We start from the raw sequence: 16,852 nt of genomic DNA, 5'->3' as shown, positions 1-16,852 counted from the left end.
ACATCCCTAGCTAGCTACAGCTCCACCTTACACTGCCCCGCCCCTGCCCACAGTGCTGCTAGTGCCCCTCACTCCTGGCCAGCGCACCCACCCCACCTCTATATTGGAAGTGGTGGGGGCGCTGAGGTGCACAGTTCACCTAGGGCACCAATTACCCTTGGACCAGCCCTACATGCTGGTATCTTGAGCAAGAAAACAAATCAACGTGCCTGATATTTAAGAGGGGATGTGTGGGGAAAGAATTTCAGACATTTGTCCTTTAGGAGAGAGAGTACGCGTGCAGAGAGAGATGCCAAGAATAAAGGAAAAGGTACAGGGAGCTCTTTTTAATGTGTCCACTTCTCTCCATCTATTGTGTGAGGGATTACCTCCCTTGCGCAACATTCACAGAAGCTTGTGCTTTCTGTCTGTCTTAATCCATAAGGTGCAGATCTTGTAGAACCGTAGGGAAGGCAGGCTGGAGCAGGTCACATCTAGTCCAGCACCTTGCCAACACAGGATCATCCTTGGCTAAACCATCCCAGCCAAGCACCTGTCCAACCTGCTCTTGGAAACTTCTGAGGATGGAGGCTACACTTTCTCCGTCCAGGCCTTGGCCGCATGTTTCTTCTCATCTCTAGCCTCAACATGCCCCTGCTGCAGCTTAAAGTGGTTGCTCCTAGCCAATTCCTCAGGGTAGAGGCTGTGTCCTAAACTTTTCCTGAATGTGACCCCATTTCCTCAGCATAGCCCCCCCCCCCCCCCACAAGACCCAGTCTGCTGGCATTGTGACCCCACTTGGGGGCGTGATCAAGTTTGGATTTCCTGCCTGAGAGCAAGAGGAAAAGCAATGCTAGGATGTATTTAATGAGGTTTCTTTGTATTTGAATATAAAACCAGGGGACCTCGTCTTGCATTCCGGTAAACGCAATACACCTTTCCCGCTCCCAGCTGCAGGACTCCTGGCTATGGGCTGTCCGCTGCACGTGACCCCGCCCCGCCCGGGAGGCCACGCCTCAACCTTGTGTATGTCACATGACTGATCCTTGCAGACCGCACCATCTCTCCCGTCCCCGCGGGGGGGGAGCTGTTGCACCTTATCGGGCGGAACAGGGCAGTTGTTTTCCCCCTCCCTCTCCCCCCGCTCCGTACTATCTTCAGTGGGCTGCGCCGCTGCACCCCCGCTTGCGACCCGACTCAGGCGGCCTTGCCACTCCAAAGTTGCCAACCCCCCGCGAAGAAATGGTTCCGTCCTCAGCCTGTGAAATGGGGTAGCCTGGGATTGTACCATGCAAACAGACGGGGGGGGGGGGCATGGTGGGTTGGCAAGGCAAGCGGAGAAGGTGATGGCGGGGGACGGGGTGGCTGTTGGGTTCGCATCTCCTTCTTGCTGTCCGTCCCGCTCCTCAGCCGGCGGGCGCGGGCCGCCTGGCTCGGGCAGCTGAGCACTTCCCTCCCCCCCGGTCAGGTGGTATGGGCCGTTCTGTCAGGCTGTGTCAGGCGGCCGGAGCCACGGGACTAGGCGGGCGGGGGGGTGCGGCGAGGAGGCGGGTGAGTGGCCGCGATCCCGGGCGCGGGGGCCTGGTCCCTGTTGGGGGGGGCGGTACGTCACTGCGGGGGGTCAGGTCCCATGTTGTTGGGGGGGGCGTCCATGTTGGGGGGTGACCCCTGCGATAGGGGGGTGTGGCCATACCCGGCTGGAGGGGGCCGGGGCCCCGTATTGGGCCCTGGGGTACGGGAAGGTCCAGCGAGGGGCAGGGGTCGGTGCCCCCCAGGTGGGGGAATTGATCCGGTCACAGTTGGAGACTCAGGGGCGCACTGTCGTGGGGTCAGACGTGCTCGTCCTGTGGGGCACCAGACCCCACTGTGGGGCTGGCCAGGCCGGTGCTGGGGGAGGGTCTAGTGCCCTTTCCGGGGGGTGGGGAGTCCGGCCAGCTCAGAGGAAGCCGCTGTGAGTCCTAGCTGTGTGATCCAGCCCCCCGTGGGAGGGTCAGGCCATGACCCTCCTGTGCGGGGTCGGGCACCCCAAGGTGTCGGGGGGCTCTGAGCTGGAGAGGGGGTAAGCACAGCTGTGTAGGGGGCATTGGGTCAGGTCCCAGCTTGGGCACAAGCACTCCCACGGCGGGTCCCAGCTGGAGGGAGGCAGGTGCCCCCGTGCCTTGGCTCTGCCTTGCTGCTGCAGAAGCCAGGTGCCAAATGGGCAATTAAGCAGATTTAATCAGGTGTGCTGCAGGGTGGCTGGGAAGTCACATGGGCTGGATCTGCCCCATGCCCTGCACAGAGAATCCAGCACTAAACTGACCTATCCACTTAGTTCGGAGACAAATAGCATGGCCAGAAGTAGTGATTTGTGGCCTTTCAGCTCTGCACAGCCTCATAAGACAGGAGCTGAGCTGGTCTCCAGGCTTCCAAGTGGGGGAAGAACAGAGCTAGTGGCAAACAGGGCGCAGGGCGTTTCACTCTGTTCCTTATACCGACATCGCTGTTTCCTTCCTTATTCGCAGGAGGCCTGACGGGCAAGCCAAGCTATCGCAATGAATGCTATTGTTGCCCTCTGTCATTTCTGTGAACTCCACGGCCCTCGTACCCTCTTTTGCACAGAAGTTTTGCATTCGCCCCTTCCGCAAGGCGCAGGGAATGGAGACAGTCCTGGGCAGAACGAGCAGGCCGAGGAGGAGGAAGGTGGCATTCAGATGAGCAGTAGGATCCGGTCGCACAGCCCAGCGGAGGGTGCTAGTGCTGATTCCAGCAGTCCTGGGCCAAAGAAGTCAGACATGTGCGAGGTAAATGTGTACCCGTGTCTGTACACAATGTGTCGTTGGCTTAGATAAAAGGCATTATAGTTGGAGAGAAAAACAAATAGTTCCCACAGCCTTTTAAACTGTAATGGGTAACAACTGTTTCACCTCCATTGGAAAGAAGCCAGTTTCTAGTTAAAGTATCAGAGTTGTTTGCCAACATCTTCATAGAGATGTAGAGCAGAAAGTAAGTCCCATACTCAGGTAAAGTAGTGGTGGAAGAGTGTAGTTAGCAGCAGTGATGTTTCTGTGCACATGCTCTTCTGCTTAAGTCTTCTTGATGCCTTTCATGAGGACTTGTTGCTAGGTGTTGGTTTCTCTCGGGTGTCACTGACAGATGTTAAGTCATTGGAGTCGCAGCTACTTCCATCATTAGATGAATTTGAAGTTGCATACACAACATTAAATACACAGCCCTGTGAGTGAATGAAAAGAGCATTGTAGGAAGGATGTTTCAAATGGCAGGATACTAGTTGGGAGACTGTCACAGACTTTCTCTGTGGTTATGGGCAAATCCCTTAGCCCTTGACTCTTTTGGTTCCCATCTGTCAAATAAAGGATAGCAAAGGGGGTGTAGTGAGGCAGAGAAGATGGGGAGAAGAGTTCAGGTACTGCAGTAACAGAAGTACCTGGTTACGTTAGGTAGATGGTTGTGTCCTAACTTGGTTTCTTTTTGTGGTCAGGGTTGCCGCTCCCTTGCAGCGGGACACCCTGGATATGTCAGCCATGACAAAGAGACCTCAATCAAATACGTCAGCCACCAGCACCCAAACCATCCACAGCTCTTCAGCATTGTGCGCCAGGCCTGTGTTCGCAGCCTGAGTTGTGAGGTAAGTGATGTGGGAAACAGGAAGAAAATCTGTTCAGGGACTTCTCTGCCTTTTAGCATAAGGCACTACACTGCTGCTCTCACTCTTGTAACATAAGATGGGGATGGGGGTGGAAGGGACAGTAAAACCACTTGAGCCAGTTATTGGCAGGAATTCTTTTTTTAATTGATCTGGAAAGGAAGAAAGTATTAAATTGTGCCTGTTCATGAGGCACAAAAAGGCTGTTGGTGTTTAAGTTAATTTGCTTTAAGCATTTCTGAACTCTTCTGAATGGATCTTTAACTTTCCTCATTTCATCCGTACGGGGGAGAACCTCTGTTAACTTGGGGGTTTGCGTCTTCACCTTACACTCTTCAAACTTACAGAACTTTGAGAGGGGGTGGTGGGTGGGGACCAGTTGCTGTTTCAGTTAAATGTGTTTGAACCAGTCTCTCCCTTCCAGGTCTGCCCAGGACGTGAAGGTCCAATATTCTTTGGCGATGAACAGCATGGCTTTGTGTTCAGCCACACATTCTTTATCAAAGACAGCCTGGCTCGTGGCTTCCAGCGATGGTACAGCATCATTACAATAATGATGGATCGGATCTATCTCATCAACTCCTGGCCTTTTCTGCTGGGAAAAATCCGAGGCATCATTGATGAGCTTCAGGGCAAAGCACTCAAGGTGAACCTGCTGTGGAGAGGATTCTAATAGCAGTGAGTGCAAGAGGGGTGGGCAGAATAGATACATATGCATTGATTTGGAAGTGGAAGCAAAACGCAGGATATACAGTTGGAGTTGCAGGAGGAGTTTAGGTGCTGCCCATGGGACTCAGACATACAGAGGGACAGACCCCTGCACAGTATTCTCCTGAATGTAGCCTTATAGTTCTCTGAAGAGCATGTAGACCTTTCCCATGTCCTCTTCCATATTTTCAGTTCAGGCCCTCTCTGCCGTAATGTATTTTTATCCAGCTCTGGATCCCAGGGGAAAATTCTCAGTTTGTGGGCTCTGTAGCTTTTCAGGGAGGAAAATCTTGCTTTATTCCATGCCTACATAGTGAACGCATCTCATTGTTCCATTGTGTCTGACTTGCTCCCTTTTGCATCTATTTTATCCTCGCTGTTTCTTAACCCAGGTGTTTGAAGCTGAGCAGTATGGGTTCCCACAGCGTGCCCAGCGGATGAATACAGCTTTTACTCCCTTCCTGCACCAGCGCAATGGCAATGCAGCCCGTTCCCTAACATCACTGACCAATGATGAGAACCTGTGGGCCTGCCTGCATACCTCCTTTGCTTGGTAATGTCCTCTGTCTTCCTAAATCATGGTCTGTGTGGATTGAGTGAAGGCATCAAGTTTGTGGGTATTCCAGTAGTGCTGTGGGGCTCTGTCTGTCATCCCTGAACTGGAAAGTGCTGTGCATGCTGAAGCAACAGCTTGCTTGGTCCCTTAAAAACAAAGCTTTTCCAGTTATACTACAGCAGTACTTCTGGCAGGTTCAGGGCAGCACTAACAGGCTCTAAAGAAAGCCCATATTTTCCAGCCTTTTCAGTTTAGAGGAAGGGGCTGTACAAGGCACAAAATAAAGATGGAAGAAGGGAAGATTTCCTCCTCAACCTGCTCAGTTTATAACTGTTGTACTCAGCAGGCTAACACTGGCCTACCCTAATATCAGGTGATATGTATCATGGGATGTATTACCCGGCCAAATGGATGCTGCTTAGTGAGATTTCACAGCATGCTTCACCGATCCCAAACTCACATGCCAGACTCCCCTAGAAGGATGCTGTGGAGAGTGTCATGAGATTGGGGTGGATATAAAATATGTTGCTGAAAGTTAGTGCAACCTGCCAACCTCTTTCCAGTGACTTTGGGTAATCCAGCATGTTGTGAGATACTTTGATACATTATGTGAAACGGGACTGATATTCAAATGGCCTGATTCTGGCTGGCAGGAAGATACCTTGAAGACCAATTTCCTTTCCTTCTCTGCAGGCTCTTGAAAGCTTGTGGCAGCCGCCTCACAGAGAAGCTTCTGGAGGGAGCACCAACAGAGGACACCCTAGTTCAGATGGAAAAACTTGCAGGCAAGTCATCAAGCGATTAGGGAAGGAAGAACATTTCCCAGTGCTTTGGATAGCAAAGCACTAGCTCATTTCATCCCACTTCTTGCCTCTGTCATGGTGTGGCATAGCCTGTCCAGTGACCAGCTCCTTTCTGTGTGGAAAGAATCTGGTTGAAATGTAGAAGCTTGGGTGTTCCTGTGCACATTTGTTATTCACATATGAGCGTATCATTATGATTACTGTCCTGCTGGTTTGGGTCCGCAGCCCGTCTGACTGGCCAGAAGAGCTTACTGTTTGTAAGAGATGAGGCTGTCTCCTGTCCTATTCTTTCATACACTTTCTAGAAATATAACACTGATTTTTCCCACAGCGAATTAGGTGATTGGTCCAGGTAGTCCTCAAGGCAGTAGCAGGAACTGTCAAAGGAAGGATACAGAAAGCCTCAAAACACATTTAGTTGTGCAGTGCTCTTTTTGTAGGGTGAAAATTTACTTCCTGACCATTTGCTGGTTATCTTACAAGACTGTAGCACAGAATGTGATTACAGTTATCACTTTAACTTGCATAATAATTACAAATATTATTGTCATGAAAAGATCTACATATTTGCAACCACAGCTAAAAAAAATGGCCATGGTATGTTAAGTGTAAAGTGATACTAGAAAACGTACAGAAGCTGAGATCTTAGTATTTGCTGAGTTTGGAGGAAAGGGGGGAGTGGGGAAAGTGGCTTTCATGACAAATGTCTTTTGTTACAGATCTGAAAGAAGAGTCAGAAGGCTGGGATGGCTCAGAGGGAGAAGAGGAGAAGTCCTCTACTCAGCCAGATGGGGTAGAAGGGCGGGAGTTATCCAAGTGCTCCACTGACATGTCTTTGATGTCAGATTGCAGCAACTGGAACACTCCTAGAAGGATGTCAGTCTTCCGATCCCTCAGGCACATGAGACAGGTAGGAAAAGAGAACCAGAACCTTTAGCAAGGTACTCACTGACATAAGAATTCATAGAATCAGAGAAAAGTAGGCCTGGAAGGGACTTAAGGTGGTCATCTCGTCTTGCTCATGGCATGGTCATTCCTATCTAAATCATCCCAGACAAGTAATTATCTAACCTATTTTTAAAAAAACTTTGCAACCTACTTGTACAACTGCCAGATACAATGCCCAAAGCAACAAAAAGCACCCTAACTTGCCATAGGTGAAGTAGGGGAATAAGGACACTGCTAGTGAGCCGTCACTGTGAGGACAGGGAGTAGTCATTAAAATATACTCAAGAAATCCAAGGAAGAAGGGACCGCAGAGGAAAGCAAAAAGACCTATGGTCCATTCAGTATGACCATAAAGTAAAATTCCTTCTTGATCCCAAACACAGTGATCGGTCTGACCCTGACTAAAAGAGCAAAACCCTCTACCAAGGAACCTCTGAATTTTTTTAGTCTTAGAAGCAAGCCAAGGATTCAGTGAATGAATCTTGAAATTGAGCTATTCTCTCTTGTGTTGTGTTAAATTTTGAATTGGGTCATAGCAGAAGCAGACTGGTAAGGAGCCATTTGCTGCTGCTTGTGTTGTCCTCATTTGGGGAATGTTCTTTCATCTGGTGTCTCTCATCAGCACTAAAAATTTACACTGGTGATGACGGACACAGTTTAAAGAGTAGAAAAGATAGTTGATTGTCATGCTGCCAATCAAATAATAAAAATCTGTATGCCTTGAATGGGCTAAAATTGTGAAAGAAAGTAGTCAGATATCCAGATAAGGTTTGGTTTGGTTTGTTTCAGGTCCTTGGGGCATCTGCATTCCGCATGCTGGCTTGGCATGTTCTTATGGGGAACCAGGTCATCTGGAAAGCACGAGATGCCGATCTCGTCCAGTCTGCCTTTGACGTGCTGCGGGTATGAACTTGTTTCTTTATCTGCCTGCTGTGGCTTCCTGCATATTTTTGTACTAGTTCAGACCCTTAAAGCAGCCTAGCTTTGGAATACAATCTAGGGAGGAATGTGCTCCGACTTCTTTTGCATTGTTTAAAACACATGATCCTGTTTTGCTGTAGTACTATTACATTAAAAGACAAACAAACGAGTCTGATTTATGTGGGGACTAAAATAATTGGTGTTTTGCTACATCATAATAAACCATCAGGAAGAGGGCAGAACTTTTTCAAATAATCAGGCTTTTTTGGATTAGTGGAGGATTAGAGGATTATCACCAGGTAGAACTAGTGAAAGGGGAGGATGGTTTCAGACACCAGTTCTGTCAAGCCAGGAGTATCCAGGACCACTTTCACTCGGGGCTCTGCATTGCAGCAGGCTTTGCCACAACCAAGAAGGGTTGGAGATTGTTCCCTCTTCTACAGTCTGGTGTGCACTGGCCACAGGCAGCCTAGCTGAGATATTTCTGTCCCCCAGAATCAGCTGATTCTGCATTGATATTACTCCCAGCCCAGCAAGCATGGGAAATATGGGAAAAACTTGGACCTGAAATTATATCCGCAACTGCTTAGTTCTTCTGCATCTCTCAGTGTGTTTTCTTCCTTCTGCAGACCATGTTGCCTGTGGGCTGCATTCGGATTATCCCATACAGTGACCAGTATGAGGAGGCGTATCGGTGTAACTTCCTGGGGCTTAGCCCACATGTGCAAATCCCACCACACATACTCTCATCTGGTAAGAACCAGCTCTGCTCACCACTGTCCATATTACAGGGAACAAATCAGTCCAGCAACACTTGCTCAGCCAGAGCTAGTGCCCCTTTCTGCTGTTTTCCCATAAGTCTTTTCTAGCCTGTTGCTGAAGGACATGGCATGTTCTCTTAGGTCTTTTTAAAATTTTATTCCAATCATTGCCTTCAGTTCGCTATTGAGCCAGGATGGGCATTTAACTAAATTTGCCCTCCTTCTGTTTAGGAAATCGTGAGGGCTTGGGGGAAGGAGAGGTCGATTAAAGACTAACTCCTTTTCAGTCACCTTATTTTGTTCTAATGCTTCCTCTAGAAACAAGTTCACTGAAATCTCCCTCACCTTTGGAAAATTGCCCCATGGAAGCAAAGCACACACGTGGTGTATGGCTTACTGTCTATTTTCATCCCTCTAGAATTTGCTGTCCTTGTGGAAGTTCGCACGGCCACCCGGTGCAGCCTCTACCCTGTTCTGTTTGATGATGAGCAGTCCTTCAGCAAGTATGAGTTTGTGGTCACTAGTGGGAGTCCTGTTGCAGCAGACCGAGGTGGGTGCTTTGGAAACGGTTACAGCGCCATTTGCCACTGGGATCAAAGTAAAGTCTCAGTCTTCAGCTGTTATCATATTTTTCCTTAGTCTGGCAGTAAGGGTTTGCTCTTGATTTCTGGCTTTTTAGAAAGTTCATAGAGAAGGTCAGGTCAGTTTGGAACTGTTCTTAAATAAAACGCTTGGTATTTATTAGTTATGAGTCATTTCACCAACCTGCTTTCAGTTGTAGAGGATTTGCTCTGCTAGATCAGCAGATCGTGATACTCTTCAGACAAGAGGTAAATCTCTGTTAACAAATCTGACTAGTCATGAAGGAGCCTGTATAAGGAGACACTTCCCTGACCCTGTGGTGAACACTGTGCCATGAAATATGTCATTCTCCTTATCTTGCACAAATTGAGTCTAGTCCAACCAGACAGATAACGATCATAAAATGATCCAGCCCCATATGTAACACAAACCTGCAGCTATGAACAGCATGGGGTAAGTTTCAGTTCTACCTGGTACATGTTTATACCCCCATAGCTCTTGAGAGCAAGCTTTATATATATATATATATATATATATATATATGAACTGTTTTCACTGACTCTTAAGAGGGAACAGATGGCTGACCTTCATCCCCACTCACCACTTCTTGATGTAGGCAGGGATAAGAGACAAACCAGAATGTTAACAGTACTGCACAAGGGGGTCTTTGTGTACTGTGGAAGCTACCACCACTCATCAAGTATGGTTGTAGGATCCTGCAGCCAAGCACATGTCTTGACAAGAACATCCCTCAATATCGTTTTCCTTCAGTGAAAGTTAAGGTGCCAGCCAAGGGCTTCACTAGCCCTCTGAAAACTCTACTGTTGCTGTTACTGTTTAATGCAGACAGAGACTATGGCTACTGCAGTGCACCAGATCAGAGTAATGGTGAAAAGCGAGTACAAATGACTACCTTTGAATTAGGATTAAGGGGAAAAGAAATGTGATCTGTGCACAACAGTCTTGTACCCATGTGCCTTATCCTTTGAACTTCTAAACAAATACAGACACCACCACTTCACCACTGATGAACGCACTGAAGGTGGCTATGGGTGGCTCTAGTGTCCCTTTTCTCGTCTGTGTTCTTACAGTTGGCCCCACCATCTTGAACAAGATTGAAGCGGCTCTGACCAACCAGAACCTCTCTGTTGATGTTGTAGACCAGTGCCTCGTCTGCCTGAAAGAGGAGTGGATGAAGTAAGAGGCAGATTTTTGCTTTCAGTAAAAAGGCTTCAAGCATTTCAGTTGAAGGAACTGCCCTGAAGCAGTCTTGACCCGCAGTCTTGGGCTAACCAAGCTGGATATTCTTCCCTTCACAAATAATGGATTTAACCAGTTGAATTTTGGCTTTAGGTCCTTCCTCCAGGGAGCAGCATGCACATGTGCTCCAGAAAGCACAAGGAGGCCAAACACTAATCCCTTTGTAGAACTGGGCAAGTCTTAACCTTTGCACCTCCATTTTTCCATTGACAGTCTTTATCTGCCTCACAAATTAGGAGGATTAGGTATATTCATGTTTTCAGAGCAACTTACCAGTGTACATTGGGTTATTAAGGCACTGCCCCAGGCTCCTGTCATCTTTGACAGGCAGCTAGGAGCAAATAAATATTAATTTTCTAACTTTTTAGGGGCCTTGCAGGCCAGATAGAATGACCTGGTGGACCGGATCCGGCCCCTGGGCCATATTTTGCCGACCCCTGAAACCATCTGAGTCTAGTGTTCATCTAATATGTTCTTAAACCTGTACAAAAAACCCTTTGGTACAATGCTCCAAACCAACTGTCTCTACAGCCCAAGCCAGTTTGACCATAAGGTAAAATCCTTCTTGACCCCAGATGTGGTGATTTGGTTCGATCCTGTGTGGACAAGCAAGACCCTGTAGCCACAGGTTTATTTTTTTTAATTCCCATCAGGAGCATTGGCATACTCCAGTCAAAGTCCACAGCCCTGGCTGCTGCCAACATGCAATACTCCTGCTTGGGGGGAGTGGGGGGGAACCCAGCCGTGACACATGTAGCGGAAGGAGGGAAAGAATGCCTTCTGGAGCCTATCATCAGTGCTGGCCATACCTAGTACTAAGATCAGGGTGGGGTTGGGAGAAAAATAGACATAAAGCACAAGAGCAAATTATTTAGAGTGCGTCCTTTATTGGTATTTTGTTGCACACAACAGGGAATTGGGCACCCCAGGGGAATTTGCAGTGCTGCCTATTCCTGTATCTCAAATCATGCTTGCACTAAGCTGTCACTGTTGCAGCTCAACTGATAGGTTTCTTGTGTCTGCAGTAAAGTGAAGGTCCTCTTCAAGTTCACCAAAGTAGACAGCCGGCCCAAGGAGGACACCCAAAAACTGCTGAGCATTCTGGGAGCTGCTGAGGAGGACAACGTCAAACTTCTGAAGTTCTGGATGACTGGCCTGAGCAAGACGTACAAGTCACACTTGATGTCAACAGTCCGCAGCCCAACTTCTTCAGAATCTCGGAACTAATCTAGGAACACCCAGACTCAATGGCTGCCTTCAAATCCTTGGAGGTAGTCCATGGAGCTGAGTCTCAACCTTGTGCAGCTGGTGGATAGTAAAATGTTACCAAATTTCTTATTGCCCTCAGACTAACACAGACAGTTTATCCTCTGCATGTCTGCAAGACTGGACTTGAGTGCATGCAACTGGGACTGCTTACGAGTAATGTAATCAAGATGTTTTACTAGGAATATTTATAAGAGATAGTGGTTTTGTAGGACTTCATGTAAGCCCCATTTCTCACTTCATCACAAACCACAGTATTTCATGATGCAAAGTCACGTTCCAGATTAGGAGCGAGCAGCTCCAGAATAGTCTGCTATGAATAAGCAGCTTTACCTCTGCATGGGAGTTAAACATTAGATATCCATTCTCAAACTCCACTGTCAGCCTAGATTTATCAGGAGACCTAAGTCCAGGAGTTAGCAAAGAGCAGAATAAGCTGGTCAGTCCCCCAGTACTAACATCAGATTCCATGGGATGACAGGACTCCTGAAACTCTGGATTTTATTAGAAGTAGCCCTGGGTGTTGCCATAAAAATGCAGCTTGATGGTTGGAACTCCACATACAGAGTATCTTTATCTGACCTCTCTCAAACCAGCATAACATCTATAGATTAAAGTGTGAGGAAGCAAAAAAACAAGCCTAGACAGGCATTTGACTTTGAACACTACATCTTAGGCAGAGGTAGTAATTGCAGCTGTATTACTTTCTGAAGGGATTTGGCATTCTTGATATGACATGCGCTACAGTAGACAATGTTTAGAGTGTCCTGTTTGATTGCAGTTGTTCCAACTTACTTTATATCCTAACTTCAGAATGATGCTTCAGATTTGCTTCCAGAGATCTTCACTTGGAATCAGAACCGCAAAGGATAAGAAACAGTAACAGTTCTCCAGCCAGCAAAAAGAAGAGTTTCACTCATACATTTTGAGATACTAACCTTGGATCTTAGTAAGGTCCTTGTTATAGGGCAGTGTTTCCCAACCGGTGTGCCATGGCACGCTGGTGTGCTGTCGTGCTGCAGAATCTCTGGGGACGTGGTTCCAGCAGGGCGTGGCTATAGCTAGTGCTGCCAACCCCGCCGCTGCGCCCTGGCTGATTACCCTCCCTGCTCCCCGTTTGACTGGTGTGCTGTGGGACCGAACAAGCCCAGGTAAGTGCCGTAGGACAGAAAAGGTTGGGAAACACTTATAAGGAATGACTGTTTCTAAATGGGGAAATTGTTTTATTTTGTATTGCTATGACTAGAAATTTTTAAGATGGCATGGGAAGACTTGACTGCACTGACCTGCTATGTTTGTATTTTTAACAAGATGAGCACAAAGGGAATGGTAAAACTTAAAAGAAGCCGCAGATAAGATACACAGGGAGCTTTTTGCTCCTAACTTCTGTAAAAAAGACAGAGCATTAAACCTTGATAAGAGCTATTTTTGTAAAATGGAGAAAGTCTGGTTTGTCTCACTTTTAGCACTACTTGGACAGAACAATTGAACTGTTCAGACCCCTGCTGTGCTGTTGGCCAGGGTTTCAGCTACCAAGGCCAAAAGAACTTCTTTACATTACTTTCTTCTCATGGTTTCACATAAGCAAGCAGCGGGTTATTTTCAGGTGGTTTTAGTCGCGAACTAAGGAAGTACTGGTTGGTTGAACAGACTGTAAGGCAGATAGAAAACTAGCTGGATCATTGGGCTCAGAAGGTAGTAATCAATGACTCTGCCTATTTGGCAGCTGGTATTAAGTGGCATGCCCCAGGGTTTGGTCCTGGGGCTGGTTTTGTTCAATGTCTTAATCGATGACCTTGAAGATGGGATTGCATGCACCCTCAGCAAGTTTGCAGATGACACCAAGATGGCAGTGAGGGGTAGTAGATATGCTGGAATGTAAGGCTAGGATTCAGAAAGACCTAGACCAGGGCTCAAAAACACCCATGACCTTGACTTGTAAGATGTTATTGGTGTGCCAGGCGCAGATAGTAGGGGATCCACAAGGGGCCCAATACTTGTTGCAGTGCAGCTCCAGCCCCTTCCCTGCTCTCCACCCCAAGACATGCATGCCAAGTAAAATGCGTTTGAGTGCAACACTCTGGCACCCATGCCAAGGGTTGCCTACCCCTGACCTAGACCAGTTGGAGGACTGACCAAAAGAAATCTCATGAAGTTCAATGAGGACAAGTGCAGAGTCCTGCATTTAGGATGGAACAATCCCAGGTACCAGTTGGGGGTTGTCTCACTAAGCAGCAGCTCTGCAGAAAAGGACCTGGGGTTACAATAAGCTGAGTATGAGTCAGTGTGCCTGCATTGGGCTGCATTAGTAGGAACATTGCCAGGAGGGTGAGGGAAGTGATTCTTCCCCTCTGTTTGGCACTGGTGAGGCCACTTCTGGAGTCCTGTGTCCAGTTCTGCGCCCGCCCCCTGAAAGGATGTGGACAAATGGAGACCAGCAGCAGGCAACAAAATAGGGGGCTGGGGCATACAACTTGTGTGGAGAGGATGAGGGAACTGGGTTTATTTAGTCTGCAGCAGAGAAGATAGAGGGGACTGAACAGCAGCCTCCAACTCCCTGCAGGGTGGTTCCAAGGAGGCTGGAGCTAGGCTGTTCTTAGTGGGGGCAGATGACAGAACAAGGAACAACAGTCTCCAGCTGCAGCAAGGGAAATTTAGGTTGGATATTAGGAAAACTCTTTCATGAGGAGGGTAGTAAAGCACTGAAACAGGCTCCCTAGAAAGGTTGTGGACTCTCCATCCTTGGAGGTTTTTAAGGCCCTGGGAAGACAAAGCCTTGGCTGGGATGAGATAGTGGGGGCTAGACCTGCTTTGATCAGGGGGCTGGACTAGACGTGACCTGTGGAGGTCCCTTACAACCCTCATTTTCTATGATTCTAACTACAGACACTTCACAGACAGGGAGCTTAGTAACAAACTAAGGCTTTATACTATTTCACAAACTAACCAGCTTGTTTAGTTTCAAGTCTCTCAATCAAGCAGGAACTATAAATGTTTTTTGACTGCATGGAAGCCTGACATACGCTATCCCGATGGAAGGGGATATAACCCACATGTAGCATAAACACCCCATTTCTCAGCCAGTGGTAAGTAATTTGGAAAGACCTTCTTGGGAATAGGGCTCTAACAATGGAGGGCAGGACAAAAAGTGGTAAGAGTAATTAAGAGAGAGAGAAACCTAGACCAGTGAAACCATTTCCAGTATCTTCTAGATGCTCTCAGAATTAGTGTGACTGACCCATTCCCTATGAAAATAAGACTTATTTACAAACTTTTCCAGCCTGTCAAGCCCAGAGACGTGCTCCTGTGACTACAGAAGCTGTTGTGCCCAGAGGACTCTGAAATTCCGGGATGTCTTTTAATTTTTTCTCCACTGTAACCATACTTCTTAGTCAGGAAAACATAGCTCTGAATTAAACCACTATGTAATAGCAAACTGTTTATACACTTTAAAAGGATGCTGCTCTTCAGGGCCAAAAATCCCCTCCCTCCTTAAGCCAGTATTATTTTAACTCTAACATTTTTAAGTGCTCTTCAAAAGACCAAACCTGTAAGTACCCCTACAGTTATGTTCTAGCGCATCTAAGCACTCATGGCCAATCCTACACATTGAAACTCTACAACAGGAACAGAATTATCTTCCAAAAAAACATTTCAGGATCTCGAGGAGCAATTACAAATGAAAGCACAAAACGGAGTGTTTGTAAGCCAGTGTACTTTGTTCCTGGAAGTTTCTTGGGTGCACACAGAACTGTTTGGTATACAGAGATTCAAGATCTACAAGTAGAATTTTCCTGACTGGCTGATCTCGCTCTTCCCTTGCCCCTGAGGCTAAAATTGAACTATTGCCCCAGTTGCTCATCAAAAGGCACAACACTGTTGGAGATGGCATCTTAAAGACAAGAACTTCATGTGTGAAGAAAATTGTGTAAGCTCCAATGGAAAGGTGGTGAAACCACTCATTGACCAGTCTTGTACAGACACCCTTTCATCATCAGGTGTTTCATTATTGAATGCATTCAGATGAGCAAACATCAAGCAGCACACAGCTGGGCTCATTTGTAATTAGAGCACAGCTTTAACACACCAGGAGTAAAGAGGGAGGAGAAGCCAATATCCATGCATGAAGCAGGTGTGAAAACAAGTGGGTGTATTCCTGTTAAGAGAAATGCAGTTAAAGTAAGAGATCCCTGAGTTAAGTGGACAGAGCCCTGCAGCTCTAGGAGCACAGCCATGAGTGAAGATCTCACCATCAGCTGCCTCTGGAACATGCACGCGATTCACCGAGAGGGAAGATCTGCAGCATCAGCAGATGTTTTTTGCCATCCTGTCCCGCCTCTAGCTATGTTCTCTGGCATGGCCAAGATTTTGATGAAGTAGGACAGCTTTCTTCAGCCCAACCTGATTTCCTTTTGCATGGCTGAACGACAACATACGCAAAGAGCATGTGCAGGGCAAATGTTTCTACCGAGGCAGCAAAAGGCACCAGTCCACCTCCCAATATGTTGCCTGTGCTGCATTCACAACAACAGCACTTTGTTTCCATGCTTGCTCTAGAAACCTGGGCCTCAACAGAGCTCAGTGTAACTGGTTAACTGAGCCAGAGCAGATTTCCATCTTTTCTTTGGGTGGAGCAATTGGGTTACCATCTGTTTGAATCTATTCTGGGAGATTTCCAGAATGCCAACGTGCTCATATGCTTGTGTGTATCAGTTATGGATTACTGTGCATAGACTTCACATCAGGAAGGCAACTGCATATTACTATTACATTTTAAAAACCCACTGGACGATTGTACAAATTGGCTTCAACATCTGATACTCATTTTGATGAATGTCCTATCCTTTATCTGCTGGGTGACCCTCAGCAGTCTCTGGTTTATATCTGATTCCTGAAGACCCCAGGGCAATCCTGGAGGGATGACAACCCTGTGGAGCAGGCACCTTGGCTTTGCACGGGACGCTGAAAGCTTGCAAGGCTGACACAGGAGCTTGCTTCCCTGCAGCAAGCACAGATGCAAGTCAAGCCCGTCCCAAGGCTGCTGCAAGCACTGGGGCACCTCAGGTGCTGGACATCGCTGGTGATTCTTTGAGCAGTGACCTGTTGATACCCATCTCCTCTCCACGTATGGGCAGCCCTTGGCTCACAGGGTTTATGTGGTACCACAGAGCAAGAGGCCTGGCCTGCCAGGAAGCAGGCATTCAAATGTGTCCTGCCCTTCCCCTGTGCAAAGGCCATGACCCCAGGAAGGGTCTTTAGCGTCAGGCAGAGCTGCTGCAACAACTACAGGGAGCAGGGGAAGGGGACTGATCCTTGCCCGAGCCGGCTGGAGGCCCCCTGTAACCAACCCAAGCCACGGCTAGCTTGCGGTCTGACAGCACTTCATTGACACCATCTTCTCTAGGCAGCGAGGCACGTCTCG

At 47.6% G+C, this 16,852-nt stretch overlaps 1 protein-coding gene across 1 annotated transcript; it reads left to right on the top strand.

Moving 5' to 3' along the window:
* Window positions 1-1,331: 1,331 nt before the first annotated feature.
* FLCN (folliculin) lies at window positions 1,332-16,707 on the top strand. The gene is made up of 12 exons (XM_090024176.1): window positions 1,332-1,530; window positions 2,484-2,762; window positions 3,461-3,607; window positions 4,050-4,271; window positions 4,726-4,886; window positions 5,583-5,674; window positions 6,412-6,602; window positions 7,430-7,543; window positions 8,191-8,314; window positions 8,741-8,872; window positions 9,996-10,101; window positions 11,190-16,707. The coding sequence occupies exons 2-12, from the start codon at window positions 2,514-2,516 to the stop codon at window positions 11,389-11,391; spliced, it is 1,740 nt and encodes a 579-aa protein (XP_089880302.1). The 5' UTR covers window positions 1,332-1,530; window positions 2,484-2,513; the 3' UTR covers window positions 11,392-16,707.
* The last annotated feature ends 145 nt before the right edge of the window (window positions 16,708-16,852 follow it).

Source organism: Crocodylus siamensis, chromosome 12, assembly GCF_052110815.1.
Source record: "Crocodylus siamensis isolate JL-2025a chromosome 12, ASM5211081v1, whole genome shotgun sequence".
Taxonomy (NCBI): Eukaryota; Metazoa; Chordata; order Crocodylia; family Crocodylidae; genus Crocodylus; species Crocodylus siamensis.
The sequence above is the reverse complement of the archived record's forward strand: the minus strand, read 5'-3'. Positions and strand labels throughout refer to the sequence as shown.